At 36.7% G+C, this 17,900-nt stretch overlaps 1 protein-coding gene across 6 annotated transcripts in view; it reads right to left on the bottom strand.

The window, feature by feature from the left end:
• LOC306847197 (hyccin) overlaps nt 1-17,900 on the bottom strand; it is a 50,417-nt gene that overhangs the window by 25,172 nt on the left and 7,345 nt on the right. For 4 of the 6 annotated variants that reach the window (XM_079381017.1, XM_079381015.1, XM_079381019.1 and 1 more), the window contains exons 2-3: nt 346-416; nt 167-268 (exon numbers count right to left, since the gene is read on the bottom strand). In XM_079381017.1, the coding sequence (XP_079237143.1) occupies nt 167-268; nt 346-387 (144 nt within the window). In that variant the 5' untranslated portion in view covers nt 388-416. Of the gene's footprint in view, nt 1-166; nt 269-345; nt 417-4,427; nt 4,707-17,554; nt 17,637-17,900 lie in introns of those variants that run through there. The other 2 variants (XM_079381018.1, XM_079381020.1) reach the window with 2 other exon arrangements.

The raw sequence follows: 17,900 nt of genomic DNA, 5'->3' as shown, positions 1-17,900 counted from the left end.
ATAATAATCACATAGATCACAATATGTTTTATTTCTGTGATTGCTGTATATCTGACTGACTCAGAGTGGGAACTAGTGACTTAAAGTGGCTTTTAAGTTGAAAACAGCACATGATATCTTTATGAAAACACAAAATAATGAGGGAGAAATAAAGAGATGATCTTACGTCGCTGTAATTCTCCCGTATGACTTTATAGAGCGCAGGAACCAGAGAGCCCTTGTCCTTCAGAGAGGCAGCGTAGCTGGAGACGGCCGTCTCTGGAAGAGTCTGAAACAGCAGAAAACACCCTCAGCACACGATCTCAGAGAAACGATGAAGATGATGACGAGAGAGAGACCACGCACCTTAAACTCAGACAGCCACTCCTCCACTACGCCTTGATCCATGGCCTCATCTGCTGCCAGGAGATCTCAGCCTGAAACACAAACTCAATCAACTAAAGCACATGACCATAAACCCTCTCAAAGAGCTCTTTCAATGAGAAACAGGACTTTTCTTGCTCTTTAGAAATAAAAGAAGCAGACCTGAAGTCCTACAGTATGTAGAAGAACACCCAGTTCAGTGCTGTTGTTGCTAACTAAAACTATATATTTCTACAACTGAAATAACTGAAGCTTAGACAACAAACAGAAATACATCACTTGTTGTTGAAGTAGTAAAATTACTAAACATAAAACTGATTTAAAGAACAAAAGCAATCCATCAATAAATATTTTCCACATTACAAAATTACATTAATGAAAATATGAAAAAGCTAAAATATTAATACATATTTTAATAGTGCATAAATTATACATTTTAAGAACAAATATATTGCACATCACAAAATGACTAAAAAAAATTAACTAACTCAAACTATTAAATACTAAAATAGTACATAACTAAATTAATAATATACATAAAGAACATAAATATTTTGCACAACAAAATTAATAATTAAATTCAAATGCAAAATAGAAATATAAAAATTAAAGCCAGCTCATAATATTAATATATACTATAATAGGTGAATAAATAAATAAATAAATATTTTGCACAATGCAAAACTACAATTAAAAAATTAAAACTTAAAATACATGAATAAAAGCCAACACAAAATGTCAATAAATACTATGACAGTACATGAATAAATTAATATTTTTCACACTACAAGATTACTATTAAAAAGTCAAACTAAAAACATAAAAATAACAGCAAACGTAAATAATCCTAAAATTTAAAAACACTGACTAGTTGCACTATGAACATTAGTTAGGCTATTAAACCTGCGTAAACAGCCACAAATGAGCTCATTAACATATGGCCACCGACATGCATATAATTAACATATTCACAATCCAGAAACTCCAGTCCTCTGATGAACAACAGCATACACAACACTGGCCAATCAGAACAGAGCTCACTTACAAATTTAAAGGTACAGTAGCAGAAACAGCCTTCAGAGAGTCAGAGAGACTCTCGCTCTAAACAAGGATATGAGAAACTCTGGTGTGTGGTGAGGAAAATCAGATTAACAAACATAGAGTAAGGCCCAAATTAAGCACAGAGACGCTGTTTTTACTCCAGGGATCCCCACAAATGACATCAGCAGATTTCTGGCAGTTACCCTGCCTCTAAAGAGACACAGACTTTAACTAGTTAACTAAACAAGGATACCGGAGACCTGTTTATATGACCACAGCCGAAACACAAGTAGTTCTGTTATTTCATAACACATTTCTTCCTAAAACAAAATTCTCACTGTTCTTGAAATTTTAGTCAACAGTGATATGTATATCATGATATACAACTTAAGGAAATGTGATTCAAATAAATAAATGAAAAACAAATGATACTCACAAATTTGATAAATTTAGATTATTTTAAATGTTACAAACATTGCAATTAAATAGATAAATAAATTAAATTAAAATTAAAAAATGACAAAAATTAAAACAAATGTAAAATAATTTAATTAAAATAATAAAAAAATAAAAACAATTAAAATCATTTAAATAAATTTAATTATCTATAACTGTTGGGGATAATTTTTATGCAAACAATAAGGGTCAGTTAAAGGCTCGTAAGTAATTAATTTGCTAAATTTCTAAAATTACGATAACTTGCATTTTAACGATTCAATAAATTAATTCAGTGAAGGATTCATCAGACTGACTCGAAGCAGAAACTCTCGAGTTAAAGGAGCATTTCTGAACGACTCATTAAAAGAATCAAACTCAAATGAGTCATTTGTTGGTGAATCTGACTCAAATTCATATTATTTAAGATGTGTTGATTCAATGTCACTGGAAATACAACTATAAACATGACGCTCCAAAACACACATTACTGCTAATGTTTGGGGTCAATAGAAATATAAATACTTTTATTCATCAAGGATCCATTAAACTGATCAAAAGTGACAATCAAGTCAAATATAATATTACAAAAGATTTATATTTCAAATAAATGCTGTTCTTTTGAACTTTCTATTCATCTGTGAATCCTGAAAAATTAAATGTATCACAGTTTCCACAAAAATATTGTGCAGCACGACTGTGTTCAAGACTGATAATAATCAGAAATGTTTCTTGAGTTAATCAGTATATTACAGGGGTAGACAATAAGGGAAATTTGCCACTGGCCCTCCGGGCCAGTGTCTTTTGAAGTTCACTGGCCCAGGTCAACGCGTCGGGTATTGATCCCAATAATCACGAAAAAGAACAGTTTGCTTGAACAACATGAATAACATTAATTTTTTTTAAGGTAGGTTTAGTGCAAAGTGCAGCAAAACTGTGCAAAAACATGAAACAAGTGCAAATAAACCTATTGCATAGGATTCATTCTCCGTAGTCACACAGCAATTCATTATATTATGTTCATACCATAGGTTTCATACACGTTAACTTTTCTCTAACTTACTTGTCTGCATATGTGGGCATTGATCTGCAGAGCTCACAGTAAACCTCTTTTTTTCTAAACCTTTTTTAAACCTGAATGAGTTTCTTTCTTCTGCTGAACATAAATGCTATTTTGAAGAAGGTGGAAAACCAATCAGTTGCTGGTCCTCAGTGACTTCCATAGGATTGTTCTTTCATATCAAAGTCAATGTGGACCAGCAACTGTTTGGTTACCCTCATTCTTCAAAATATCTTCTTTTGGGTTCAGCACAAGAAATTAATAGAGGTTTGGGACAACATGTGAGTGAGTAAATGATGACAGAAATTAAATTTTAGGGTGAACTATCCCTTTAATGACAAGCGGCAGCATGTTTAGTGTCCTGTCCCTTTAAGAGCTGCACGCATCTAATATACAGGCACGCATCCATTTCTCTCTTAACTATTCACTTTCATTTTAGAGATAACCAACTGAGTCTGTATGTAAACCTTGTGTGTTTTGACAGTATTAGCGCAGAAGATAAGTTAGTTGAGTAATCAGGCGCTGTTAGACAGGCTTTTTAGCGCGCGTGCTTCAGGTGTATGAGCGCACGTCAGACCAGCGCGTGAATTAAACATTTAACCAGCAAGGCTTGTGTGCAAATAATGTACTTTTGCGATCGCGAATAAGTGCAGTGTCCTGTCAGAGTAACTCTACTGCTGTATGTCGTGTTGTACAGTATATAGAGACCGCGGCGCCAGAACTGTATTTGACATAATGTGTGCTGTAGCACGATACTACCATATTTCTTCAAAAGCAGATCGTGGAGACATTTTTATCGTCCACCCCTAAGCCCAGCCAATTCCAGCGGTCTCGCCACTGGGGCTGAAACTTTCTCTGCCTTTTCTTTTCGTATTCCCTTTCGCTTTCCCTCAATTCCTCTGGTGATTTTCTCTTCCTTGCCTTCTCTTTTTTACCCGGCGTTTGGCCGGGTGATGGGGGTTTCAGAAACATGTAGCCTAGCTTAATAGTAGCTATAGGTAGGTGCTGAGCAGCAGTGTGCAGTTTGCGCGCGTAACCGCGGGAGCGAGCATAAACCCGCTGCATCTGTAAGGCTGTCACGTAACCTGCTAGCGGTGGTTACCGAGACGATTTAACAGAAATCAAAACACAGAACCACAGGTAATTAATGTGAAATTAGACTTTTTTTTTAATCGAGGCATTATTTTTACTGGCCCCACCGGGCTAGTGGTTGGAGCGATCTGGTGGCCCTGACGGTTTTAAAAGGTTTTAAAAGTACGTCCGGGCCACCGGGCCAATTATATTGTCGACCCCAGTATTATAATGATTTCTGAAGATCATGTGACACTGAAGACTGGAGTAATGATGCTTAAAATTCAGCTTTATGTCACAAGAATAAATTACATTTTAACAGATATTCACATAGAAAACAGCCTTTTTAAAATCGCAATAATATTTCACATTTTTGTTGTTTTTATTGTATTTTTGTTCAAATAAATGCAGCCTTGGTGAGGAAGAGAGACTTACTTATAAATATCAAAAAACATACCTTACAAAATTCCATTTTCTTGCAAAAGATTAATTTGAAAGATTCATTAGGCATGATATTTATATTCTCTCACAGACATTTTCCGTGGGTCTGATTTCCACCTGCTCTGACTGTCTCTCTCTCTCTCTCTCTCACTAACTTACAGCCGTCAGTTTTTCCTCTCGTTCTGTCTCTCTGCCCAAAACTTCTGTCCATTCCCCCGTCATATCAAGCATGAGTCACTCCGGTCTGTTTATAACCTCTACAGCTTCTTAGTCAACGTCTCTGACAGCCATTAGTCTGCAGCTCTTTAATTAGCGCAGAGAGTAATCGACAGCAGAGAGAGAGAGAGAGAGACTTTGTAAACACTCCTTCATTCACAGCTGTATTGATTAGCCTGAACCACCCTTCCTTTCCCCGCTGATGGATTAATACACTGTTGCACAGCTTGTGTGAGTCTTATCCCGAACACGAGCGATTGGATTAAGCGACTCCAGTGCCAGGAACGGCTTTCCGCTTCAGGAAAGGGATTTTGCCCTGGTTTCCTTCTATGGTGGTGGAATGGCCGGATTCAGAGTTATTTAAAAAAAAATCGGCTCTGGACGGAGAATCAGCTGACGCTGCTGAAGGAAGAAATGTAAATGTTTGGTGCTCGAGAGGTTAATTATTCATTCAACAGCCCTCGTTTATCACCTGACAAGTCATCTGAGGAATTTAAACACGGGTGACCTTTGACCTGGCAGAGCCGGAGGAATGATATCTGTTACTGGACTGATCCTGGAACTGTTATTCACATTCAAACAGATTAATGCAGACTAGAAACTGGCAGATGGGAAACGAAGAGAGAGAGAGAGATAGAGAGAGTGTGTAACAGAGAGAGAAAAAGAGTGAAAGGGATGGATGGGAGGGAAAGAGAGAAAAGAGGGATGGATGTATGGATGGAAGGAGGGAGGGAGGGAAAGAGGGATAGATGGGGGAGGGAGGGAGAGAAAGAGGGATGATGGATAGAAAGAGGGATGGATGGAGGGAAAGAGGGATGAATGGATGGATGGAAGGAGGGAAAGAGGGATAGATGAGGGATGGATGGGGAGGGAGGGAGAGAAAGAGGGATGGATGGATGGATGGATGGATAGAAAGAGGGATGATGGATGGATAGAAAGAGGGATAATGGAGGGAAAGAGGGATGGATGGATGGAAAGAGGCAGAAAAGGATGGGTGAATGGATGAACGGAAAGAGGCAAAAAATGTATGATGGATGGATGGATGGAGGGAGGGAAAGAGCTGGATGGATGGGGAGATGGATGGAGGGAGGGAGGGCTGGATGGAGGGAGGGAAAGAGCTGGATGGATGGGGAGATGGATGGAGGGAGAGAAAGAGATGGATGGATGGAGGGAGGGTAAGAGAGCTGGATGGATGGGGAGATGGATGAGGGAGAGAAAGAGATGGATGGATGGAGGGAGGGTAAGAGAGCTGGATGGATGGGGAGATGGATGGAGGGAGAGAAAGAGATGGATGGATGGAGGGAGGGAAAGAGCTGGATGGATGGGGAGATGGATGGAGGGAGAGAAAGAGATGGATGGATGGAGGGAGGGTAAGAGAGCTGGATGGATGGGGAGATGGATGGAGGGAGAGAAAGAGATGGATGGATGGATGGATGGATGGATGGAAAGAGGCAAAAAATGTATGATGATGGATGGAGGGAGGGAAAGAGCTGGATGGAGGGAGGGAAAGAGCTGGATGGAGGGAGGGAAAGAGCTGGATGGAGGGATGGATGGAAAGAGGCAAAAAATGTATGAGGATGGAGGGAGGGAAAGAGCTGGATGGAGGGAGGGTAAGAGAGCTGGATGGATGGGGAGATGGATGGAGGGAGAGAAAGAGATGGATGGATGGAAAGAGGCAAAAAATGTATGATGGATGGAGGGAGGGAAATAGCTGGATGGAGGGAGGGAAAGAGATGGATGGATGGAGGGAGGGTAAGAGAGCTGGATGGATGGATGGAAAGAGGCAAAAAAGGATGGATGAATGAACGGAAAGAGGCAAAAAAAAATGTATGATGGATGGATGGATGGATGAAGACGCAAAAGAATAAATGGATAGATGAAAAGAGTCAAAAAAGTGAGGGATGAATGGATGGATGGAAAAGAGGCAGAAAAGACTGAAGAACAGAAAGAGGACAGATGTCTCTCTCGACTAATTATTTGATCAAACTGCCAAATTAGAAGATTATTTAGATAAAAGGATAAATTAAAATACACTGAACAGCTGCATCTGTGTCAAGACAAGTGAAGTCGATGCCACTGGCTGAATGAACCACGCAACAGGAAACAGGAAGCAGCATCTGCTCAAACCACCCGTTCAGTCCAGCAAACCACCAAACATCAGAGATCAAAACCCTCAGAGATCAGACAAACATACTCAACAACCCTGAAACACATCACCCAAAAATAAATAAATCATTAGACTGTTCCTAACACAGAGGGATTTTTATAAGACTAAAGGTCCTTGCACACGGAGTCCGAAATTTTCATATGCATTTTTTCATATTAATCATCCTGTCCTATCAAAATGCTTGCTATAGATGCGAAAAGACAGAATTTTTTTTTTGATGGATGAAAGTTTCAGAAGCAGTGTGTAAACGTGATTGGTCTTATTCATTTTTTAACGTGGAAAGTTTGGAAAATAATTTCAGACTCAAAGTGCAATGACCTGTGGTTGGCCTAGCCGTGCGTCACTCAGAAAACAACAGGCCAATCAGAAGAGAGGCTCATGAATATTAATTAGACAGGCCAAAATCGCCCTGTTCTTAGCAGAGCTCCTGAGAGAAGAGCTGTAAAAATATATTGAGATGGTTTTTGGTACTAGGCCTGTCACGATAACAAATTTTGCTGGACGATAAATTGTCCAAGAAATTATCGCGATAAACGATAATATTGTCGATCTGAGACCATTTTCATCTAGAATAATGATAATGGCATAATAATGCACATACACCTTTCAAAATTCAATAAACGTTTATTTCCAAAGACTATTTAACACTGAAAATGGAAAACACTTTAAATATCCACAATAACAATGAACAAAACAACCAAAAACAATAAAAGTGTTTTTTAGGTGCATGTGCATGTTTGTTGTGTTACCGGTTTTAGTCGATACTGTTTTAAAACAAATGCGACATACCGGCTCGCTCAGGTTAAGTGGTTCACCACGGTCATTCGGTTTGAATCCGAAGTGCTCCCACACTGCAGCTGTCGCGTTTGGCTTTGAAACCAGTTCCATGTCACAACTTGCGTCTCGTCTTTTCGCTCTTCTCTGCAGTCGCCTCAAGCACTCCCGCCTTCCCACACAAAGTCCATGTGACTGACAAGCGCCGCCTCCCCACACAAAAGACAATGCAACTGACAAGAGGGTTCACTTCTACTACGCTAAGGAAACGAGAGTTGTCATTCAGTCGCGGATAACAAACAAGTATGCAAATGAAATTATCGCGGCCGGAAAAATTATCGAGGTCATTTTTTTTTATCGTGCGATTAATCGATTTATCGACTATCGCGACAGGCCTATTTGGTACTTATACTGCAAATATATATTCTTAAAGACATCAGAACCTAAAATAAAACTCCAGAAAGGTGTACAATATGGGACCTTTAAGGCAACCAGCTTCAGCAGATTTTTTTAATTCTCTCAATTTGTTTTTGTAGGAGATTTTTGAGTTCTCTCAACTTTTTGTTGTATAAAGCTGGTTGAAGCTGGTTGCCTTAAACTTTTAAGTTCTCAACTTCTTATTTTGTACAGTGCGGGAGGGGAAGATTCTGTGGGTGATTTACTGACACATAAAAAAACACACACACACACACACTTCTCATTTCCATAATGACCAACCTGCTTTAATACATGATTTTTTGGGGGGGAGGTTGTTAAATAATGCTGCAAATACCAGTGAATTGACAAGTGCATATATCGCAAAAATAACTGTGTCCACGCCTTTTTAGTGCCAATTTCCCAGTGTGTCTTTAGTAAATCCTAAAAGTAGTATTTTAGCACCAAATGAATTTTTGCGCTTGAGCAAGCTGATAGTAAATCTGGCCCTTTAAATTAGGGGTGCAAGATTTAGGCAAACATTTCTGATTTAGATTAACTGATAAAATTGTGCTAAAATGCTATTTTTTAAAAGAGTTTCAGGTTTGCTGCACTTGTCTGTAGGGCTGCACAATTAGCCAAAAATTTATAAATATATCAATATGATTAAATGATAAAAAAATAAATTAATAATAATAATAAATAAATAAAATTAAAAACTACCAAAATATATTACTATTGTAATAAAGCTATTTCACTGTTATAATAAAATAATATATTTTTAAAAATGTATAATAATTTTAAAATAACTGTTAAATTCAATTTAAAGTTTAATAATTCAGTTTGGATGAGTAAATCAAATGCAGGGCTCTTTTCACGATCTCATTGAAAGTAGAATAATACAGTTATTAAACATTATTATATTATGCTAAAACTGTATAATTGGGATTATATATCAATATGAATAAATGATAATAATAACAACAACAACAATTAATAATAATAATAATAATAATAATAATAAAGCTATTATTATTACTACATAACAACTAAAATATTAATATTGTCATAATGCTATTTTGCTGTTAAAATAAAAGAGAAATTAAATATATATAATTTTATTTTGCGGTACAACTACGTGTAAAATGTGTAAATAAACACAGAGCTGCAAAACATATCTTGAAACAGTGCATATATTTATTTAATTCAATTGAAGCGCAACATTTCTTTTAAAACCAGAATCTACCGTAGAGTTCAGTTTTATTTTGAATATTTGTTCAATCCAGTTAAAATATGCAACACGTGTACTATGAACTACTTTTAAGGTGCTTCATATCCAAGCTTATTTGGAGCAAAAAGACAGCAGGAAATGCCTTTAAATGATTTAATGGAATAGACGACTTGAAAGTAGAGATGTATCGGCCAACAATCGGTATCGGCCGATAAAAAAAAAAAAAATGTATTTCTTTATCGGCCATCGGATGATCAGATGGATGATCAGGGCCGATTATATCCTGTCCATCAAAAGGCGGCAGAAAAATGTCTCAGACTGCAACTCATCTTGCGATCTGGGGGCGGTCAAAATGAACGTGACAATAAGGCATTGACAGTTAAAAAAGCGACATTAAAGCAGGCTCTATTTGACCCGATGAATCACCCGTAGTTCAAGCCAGCATTGCCAGATCCGCAGTTTCTCTCTACACCAAACATTTGTAGCATGCCTCGATCCATCCAATAATCACAAAGAGCTCTGAGCTTTCTTACTTCTGATAAGAAAAACTCTCAGTTTTGAAATCCTGTACATTATGTCACAAAATACAAACAATGAACGCCATTTTGACACTTTTAAATGTGACGTGACAGATCGCTATTGCACCTCACATCAAGTCTCTTCCAGTTTAATAAGTAATAGCGCAAAATACACATGAATGTACATAAGATGTTGCAGTATGGCTTACCAGAATGTATCATGTCTGTCTAATGTAATCGCTCAATCAGTGTTTCAACCGCTGAAAGATGCCAATAATACAGAATGACACTTAACGTGACATTTACCTCAAAGTTATTCTGCTGTTCACAGTTCATTAGTTAGCTATAAAACAACACTGAAGAGGAGCTTTTTTACTTATTATATATATGTTTGAATAAATCTGGTACTAGGGAATCAAATAAATAAAGAACATTTAAAGAAAGCCTCCATAGCGTAATGTGAGATAAACAGCAAAACCAACATGTTCACCTTCTCTGGTTTAAGCAGTCTTTTACTTTACTTTCATTGGAAAACCAAATCATCCGTCCCGTCCGCCATCGTTTTCTCAGTATTAGCGTAATTTTTGCAGCTCGTGCTGACTATCGGTATCGGTACATCATAACTATCGGTATCGGTCGATATCATTCTGAATAATCGGCTATTGGTATCGGCAGAGAAATTCAATATCGGTGCATTTCTACTTGAAACTTAAACAAACCCTTGAATATCAACACTAAAAAGGTGCGTTGATTTATTTCTCCAGCGAAACTCAACATAAAACAGTCAAAGAACAGGTTGACCAGCATCATATCTCAGCAAAGTAAACTCCAGGGTTGAGAAGCAAGCACATAATATCCTTGAACACTTCCACATCACAAAAGCCTGAGCAAAAATAGTCTCTGCCAAGAGCTTAAAGTACAGAAGAAGAGCCCAGAAGTCAGCGACCCGCGCCACACTGATGGAGCATATTTATAGGATGCGTCATGGAAGGAATGAGTGACTCAGACGTGTGCAGAGATCCAGAACACGAACACTGAACCTCCAACTGATCCCACAGACACACTCAATACTGGAAATCAGTACACAGGAGATTTACAACACCGCATTCTTCACTTTGGCTGCTTTACAGGCCTTAGGATTTCCGCAATGCGCAAAATGTGAACAGAACCCAGGAATCTACTGTAATGGAGAACGTCACAGAACATGGCAAAATGTGGATGAATAAATCATAAGTTGGGCTGTACAGTTAATTAAATTGCAATATGGCCTGTGAATATAAAATTGCCAAAGTCTGCTATTTAAACAAAGTCTGCAAAATAAAATTTGAGTTTAACTTATTCAGTTTGGATGAATAAATCAAAATGATAGGGCTCTTATCATGATCTCATAACAACAACGATACAGTTATTGAAACGTTATTTTTTAACGAATATCACATTATCGCAAACTTCTGCCAAACTTTTAAAGCATAATTTAAACAGCAAACCTCTATTGTGCAGCACCAAAAAAAATAATAATAATAATTTCATTTAATAACATTTTGAAAGATTACATTAAATAGTTTTATGAATTCATTTTATTATTAAAAACTGTGGTAAATCAAAAGAAAAAAAAAAAGAAAGGAATTGTTCAAATGTTAATTTGCATTTAAAAGAATAGCCCAAATAAATTGTGAAAGATCTATGCATTCATTTGATTACCACTGTATTGGATAATAAATTTGTATTAAATCATAAAACACCAATTCCAGAAAAAAGAATTAAAAAAAGACAACAGAATAAATAGGAATAAATAAATAAAATGAACAAATTTTATAGGGGCCGTACTATTGTAAAATTTTGAATACCTTTTTTAAATTGTTAACATTTTATGAAATCAATTGATTAGACATCCTTTTTGATTATTAAAATTTAATTAAAATATAAAAAATTCAATTCAGAAAAATTAAAACACAATTTTTTTTTTATTAAACCTTTTGTAAGGCCCTATTATTGTATAGTTAAAAAAATATGAATTCAACTGATTAATCATCCTTTTTTATTTTAAACAATTAAATCAGTAAAAAATGGAATCTAGAAAAAATAATTTTTCTGAAGAATTTTAGAAAAAAATTCATAGGACATATTATTGTTATATAAATGACTAAGCTGTTAAAATGTATGAATTCAATTGATTAGTCATCTTTTAAAAAATTTCCTAATTTATTTAATCCATTAAAAACAGAATCTAGAAAAATGAAAACTAAAAAAAACTCAAATTAGGAAAAAATAAACCGATTTCTTAGGATCCTACAGTACAGTATGTAGTTGACAGTAAACAGAAGCACCAGCAGAGAAAGAGAGCTCAATCAGACCATTACATGAGCACTAAAGCTCTCCTCCTCTGATTGCTCCATAATAGAAACAGCACATATTCAATCTCCAGCAACAGATGCCAACGTTCACTTCCGATCTGATGGAAACAACAGGCTTTTTAGACCCACAGCAGCATGACAAACATATCATTAGAGCTCAATTCTGAGACTCAGAGTCTTGAGACTCCTGGAATTACTGCCTGAATAAAGCCCACAGAGAGGTAAATACGGCACCCGCTGCGGCTCACTGTGAACACGGGGTGTAGAGACACTAATGAGAGTCCTCCACACTCCCTGTAAACGGTAAAGCCACCACACACGCAACCTACACAACAACAGTTTAGACGTTTCTGCACAGATGCAGTGGTATTCTCACAGAGCGAGATGTTAAAATAGGCTGAAGTCGATCTGAAATGCTGCTGGCAACCTATTTTATTTCTGCAACCTGATATTTTGAAATAAGATACTCAAAAAATGACTTGATTTCTCTGTCTGCAGGTGCCTGGATCAGGAGAACAGGAGCTAAGGGACTGGAGGGGGAGGGGCCACGAGAGGCCTTGATGACATCAGCAGCAAAGCAAAGTAGTTTCAGAGGTGGATAAAGATATTCAATTTTGATGAAAGATTGCAAAATATCAACTTTAAACCAGGAAACTAAGCATACTTAAGCAAACAGGACCTTCATGACAATAAAAAAATATATATAATATAAAAGATAATTTTTCACAACAACAACAAAAATAAAAAATTAAAATTTTAAACGTAATAAATCACACATAAAAATTAAAATAATATTAAATAAATGCATTATTATTCATTATTGTAATATTAATAATATCAAATAATCTTTTTAAAAAGTATATTATTTAATAATATAATATAAAACATATATAGAGCAGTGTTTAGGACAATATATCATAATACAAAAATGCTACAATATGTATTATTGATAGCGACAAATCATGTATAGTTCACTCAAAAATTAAATATGGCATTTTATGTGCATTAAATATGATAAACCCAGAAGCTCCACTTTGTTTTTTGTTTTTTTTAAATATTAAATATTAATATAATATTAAAAATGAATTGTTTTGGTTTCATTTATTTTTCGTGATTTTTTCAGGAATTTGCTGTTTTTATGGGTTTAGCTTTATTAACCATGCTTTGAACTATTAAAGCACTGTATCATGAAATCAGTATCATGCGTTGAACAGTTTCGTGAAATTACATTTATGATAATATAACATACAACATATTACTAGACCACTATAATTATCATAATATTGCAAATTAAGTTGTATTTTGCATTAAACCACATTTAGCACATTACACTCATTTAACAGACTAAACAAAATTAATTTGTGTTACTTTATCATATCATAACATGAAATCAAACAGTAACACTGCAAAACCACAACACGTCTATCGAACGGAGTCTCTGCTGTGAGCACCGCAGCTAAACGACCAGATCTAAAAACATCCATCAGCCGCCGGCCACAACCCAGATTTCTGCCAGACGAGCCGTGGATCCTCCTCTTCAGAGAAACCTCAAACCACTGCACGCCTAAAATCTAATCAATCTGGATCAAATCGCTTTAGGCCGATAACGAGAAGACAGAAACGGTCCACGAGAGAGTCGAGATGTTGACAGAGAATGATTCAATCACATCGACTCCGCTCCAGCATCCTCAGGAAATCTGACGGTAAGCTCTCAGCCAACAGGTTTCACAATCAAAAGAAGGAATGGTTAGGAACAATACCTTCTCATACAGTTATGTTTGCTGAGCCAGTTTATTTAGAATCACATGATCAGGTCAAACACGCCCGTCATTCACAAAGTTACCACACCCAGCCCCTTTATTGATTTATTAACTCATTACATAATTAATCTACTCCGACTATGATTTAATCCACCAAAATTATGTACAGTACTTTTCACAATACACAGTTTCAAAGGAGCTTTACAGAAAATCATGATGTTTGTGTTTATAATGTCTTAATATTGTAATGCCTTATATTCTAGACGGTAATATAGCTATAATCTGCGACAATACCAGCAATCAAATAGTTCAGATTTGCTACATATGTATTGCTTTGAGTGTACTGTAAGTACACAAATAAAGTTGGATGTACTTTACAAGTGCAATTTTTTTTATAAAGTGATGGATGAAAATATAGTAATATTCTAGGGATGCACCGAATGTTCGGCAACTTAAATTATTCGGCCAAACACCGAAAGAGCTGTTTTTGCTATTTTCAGACAAATAATTTAGGAAGCGAAAAGCCCAAATAAATGATGTGAGTCACGTGACACGGTCAAATAGACTCTTTGTAATGCAGCAAACACATCGGCAGCGTGGAAGCATTTGAAACTGTCCAAAAAAGAGGCAAAAATCATCACAAGCACCAAAGCGAGAGACTGTTTAGTGTAGGGGTCGACCGATTATCGACCTGGCCGATTATTGGCACCGATATTAAGCCTTTTTATGATAATCAGTATCGGTCATTTTCAAAACCGATGTGCCGATAAAATTATTTAATTTTGAAACGCGCTATTTGGCTCTGATGCAGCCTGTCGGAACTCACCACTCTGTGGCCTAGAGCAGTCTCCGCCCACCGCGCATCTGATTTGTTGAGAGTCAGGAGTCCGACCAATCAACGTGGAAGACTAAAGGCACTCTCACACCGAAAGCGCTTGCTAACTGGTGCTGCTTCATCACGCATCAGTTATCTCTCAAAGGCAGCAGCAGACGTTGCTCAAGTTGCAATAAATTACAATCCACTACACTGAAGTTGTAAAAACCTCAATATTATCCATTTATGGTTTCCGAGATGGGCGAAACGCAGGGGGAATCGCGGAATCCAGTCATATGGAATTTACTGTATAACGCGGAGTCACGGAATTAGTCAAAGTTTGGATGAATTAATCAAAAGTAGGTCAGTACACTTAAATCGACTCATGATATGGACTATCTGTAAACATTAAGCTGCTAAAAGACTATTTAAATATGAATTCTGCATGTTCGGCGTGTCTCTGTATATGTGAAAGGCACAGACGCGCGGTTTTGACACACACACACACACACACACACATTGAAGTGCGCGACGCTCGCGGTGTTTTCCGCATCTGCCATGTCTCTAAATGAGGACATAAATACATGAACATCATCCCCAGAACTGCTCTGAGAGTTACTTCATGAGCATTTGACTGTTTCGTTTGAGTAAAACGATCGTCATATCATAAATAGGCTACAGAAACTTAAGAGGTCCTCATGGCAACCCGTCAAAATAAAAGTTCGGTTTATTTACTAATGCTACTACAATTACTACAACTTTTGTTTAAAAGAACAATCACACAATACGCTATTTCTTACATGTTTTAATTTATAGTAAACACATTTGTTTGCCAAAAAATAGAGTTCAACTCTCATTTGATTAAAAGATAAATTAAATTAATGTTTTATGCCTTCATTTGCACTGCTCTGTAAATGAAAACTAATGGAAATTACTGTCACATAGGCCAAGACTAAGATACTGTCACATAGGCCAAGATTAAGATACTGTCACATAGGCCAAGATTATGATGACGGAAATTGGGTCATTTCAATAGGCTATTGAACCAAGTGAGCAAATGGAGCAAATTGCATAGCTCCATTCTACAATGGAGCTATGCAAATTGTCTTCATAGCTCCATTGTAGAAGTTGCGAAGAAGACCGCAACTATTTTAATGGAGCTATGAAGACAATTAAATTATTTACACGTATTATATACATTGCGCTTTTTAAATTAATCAATTGATGTCCATTAGATGATGAATTGAATAGTCACCTCTTGTAGGCTATGATTTAGTCAACCGAAAATAATTAATGAAGAATTATGAGAGGTTATGCTATTACACATACATTTCTAACATGTAAATTATTGAAGCCAAATACTTACATTTCCCCAAGCTGTTTAGCTTTAGTATTTAGTATTCATAGGCTTAATCATGAAGCATACAGTGGCCCCACTTTTAACTCTCTCTTTATATATTACCCTTATTGTAGATGGATGCATGGGGGAAGACAAGAGTAAGAAGTGCAACCAACACTAGGGAAGGCCGTTTTTGTCAGAGCCCTTGTTATTCTTAATTTTGACATTCATTTTCATTTTTACACCAGACATATATATCGGTTCAATATATCGGTTACCGGTCTACTTGGTCTGTAATAATCGGTATCGGCCCTGAAAAACACATATCGGTCGACCCCTAGTTTAGTGCTGCATCTCATGTCTCCGATGAGAAGAGGAAGGGTGATTGTGGTTACTGTATGATGATTGAAATCGTGAAATGGCCTTAAACAATTAGTAAATAAACTGCAGAATGTTATGTTTTCTAATACACGCATGAATTGCATGTATTCATTCAGCGCTGCACGAGCTCGTTAGCCAGGGTTCAAGGTCCAAGACGCTAAAACACCGTTACTCGTCATTTGCTCAGTAACTTATTTAAAGCCATGTGACAATGTGATGCGTGCGACAAACATCTTCCCAAATTTGTAATGAGAATTATTTATAAATCTGCTGTTGACAACAAAACGCAGCACAAAATAAAAGCTCCATCAACATTCATAAATGTTAGTATTGTAATTTTACTGTTGTTCTGTAAAATAAAGACAATAATGATAATAACCAGAATTTTACCACAGAAATCAGTAATGAAAATGTGAAGTCAATAAGACTGCATTATCCGTAAACACTTAAGAAAACCCCATAAAACGAGATCTGTTGAAAGATTTGTATAATCCTACTATAATTTAACCTACTTGTCAAAGCGTTGAGTTAACTATCAGCCCCATTTAACACATTTTACCAATCTTTTACTCAAATTTAACCACAAAAAGTTCATATAAAGTGTCATCAGTTAGTTCTCAGGAACAAACAACCTCCTATTTCAACCTTAAACGTGTCCATCCATTCATTTACTGTTTAGTTTTAAACAAATACGCTTATATGTGCTTCTTGTATTTGAATTCACATTTAAGCCTGTCAATAAATGCACTTAACCAGAAAAAGCCAACAAAACAAGTAGATCTATTGACAAATTAGCATAATTCAACCATAATTTACCCTAATTCTACCAGTTATGGTGTGGTACTATCAGCTCTGTTTATCACATTTACTATAACTTTACCACAAAATCTGCACAAAGACAAAGTAAAAAGTCACGAGACTGGTTCAACCTCCCATTTCAAGCTTAAACACGTCCTTGCATTAGTCTCAACAAATACGCTGTTATATGTGCTTTAAACCTCTTATATTTCACATTTAACAAGAAAAATCCCACAAAAAACAAGATTAGGACACACTCCCTCGAGTCACACACACACTTCAGTCTCCCGGTGAGTGTGTATGCTGACTGAAACACACACACACACACACACACACACACATTCCTGACTATTCCTGTTTTATTGAACTGCTCTTACCGTCTGAAGTCCGAATGACAGAGGAATATCCCACAGAGCGACTCCCTCCTCATCACACAAACATTTCGGCATTTCCTGTTTCAAACCTTGCTAGCCACACCCACCCACACAGACCCAGCAGCCAATCAGAGCGAGGGCCAGTCCGCACGAGGGCCAATCAAAGCTCAGGAGGCTGGACTTCAGAGGGGTGTGAGGGAAATCTGCCCCGTCTGCTTCGACCGGTAGAGCACGATTAACACAAATACACACTCACTCACTCACTCACTCCACAACCGCAGAGAGGAAAACCAGCAGGATCTGACACCATTCTGGCTCAAATGAGGAGACGTGACCCTCGGTGACCCAA

The sequence above is a fragment of the Barbus barbus genome (genome assembly GCF_936440315.1).
Source record: "Barbus barbus genome assembly, chromosome: 27".
Taxonomy (NCBI): domain Eukaryota; kingdom Metazoa; phylum Chordata; class Actinopteri; order Cypriniformes; family Cyprinidae; genus Barbus; species Barbus barbus.
This window is presented reverse-complemented; position numbering and strand designations above follow the sequence as displayed.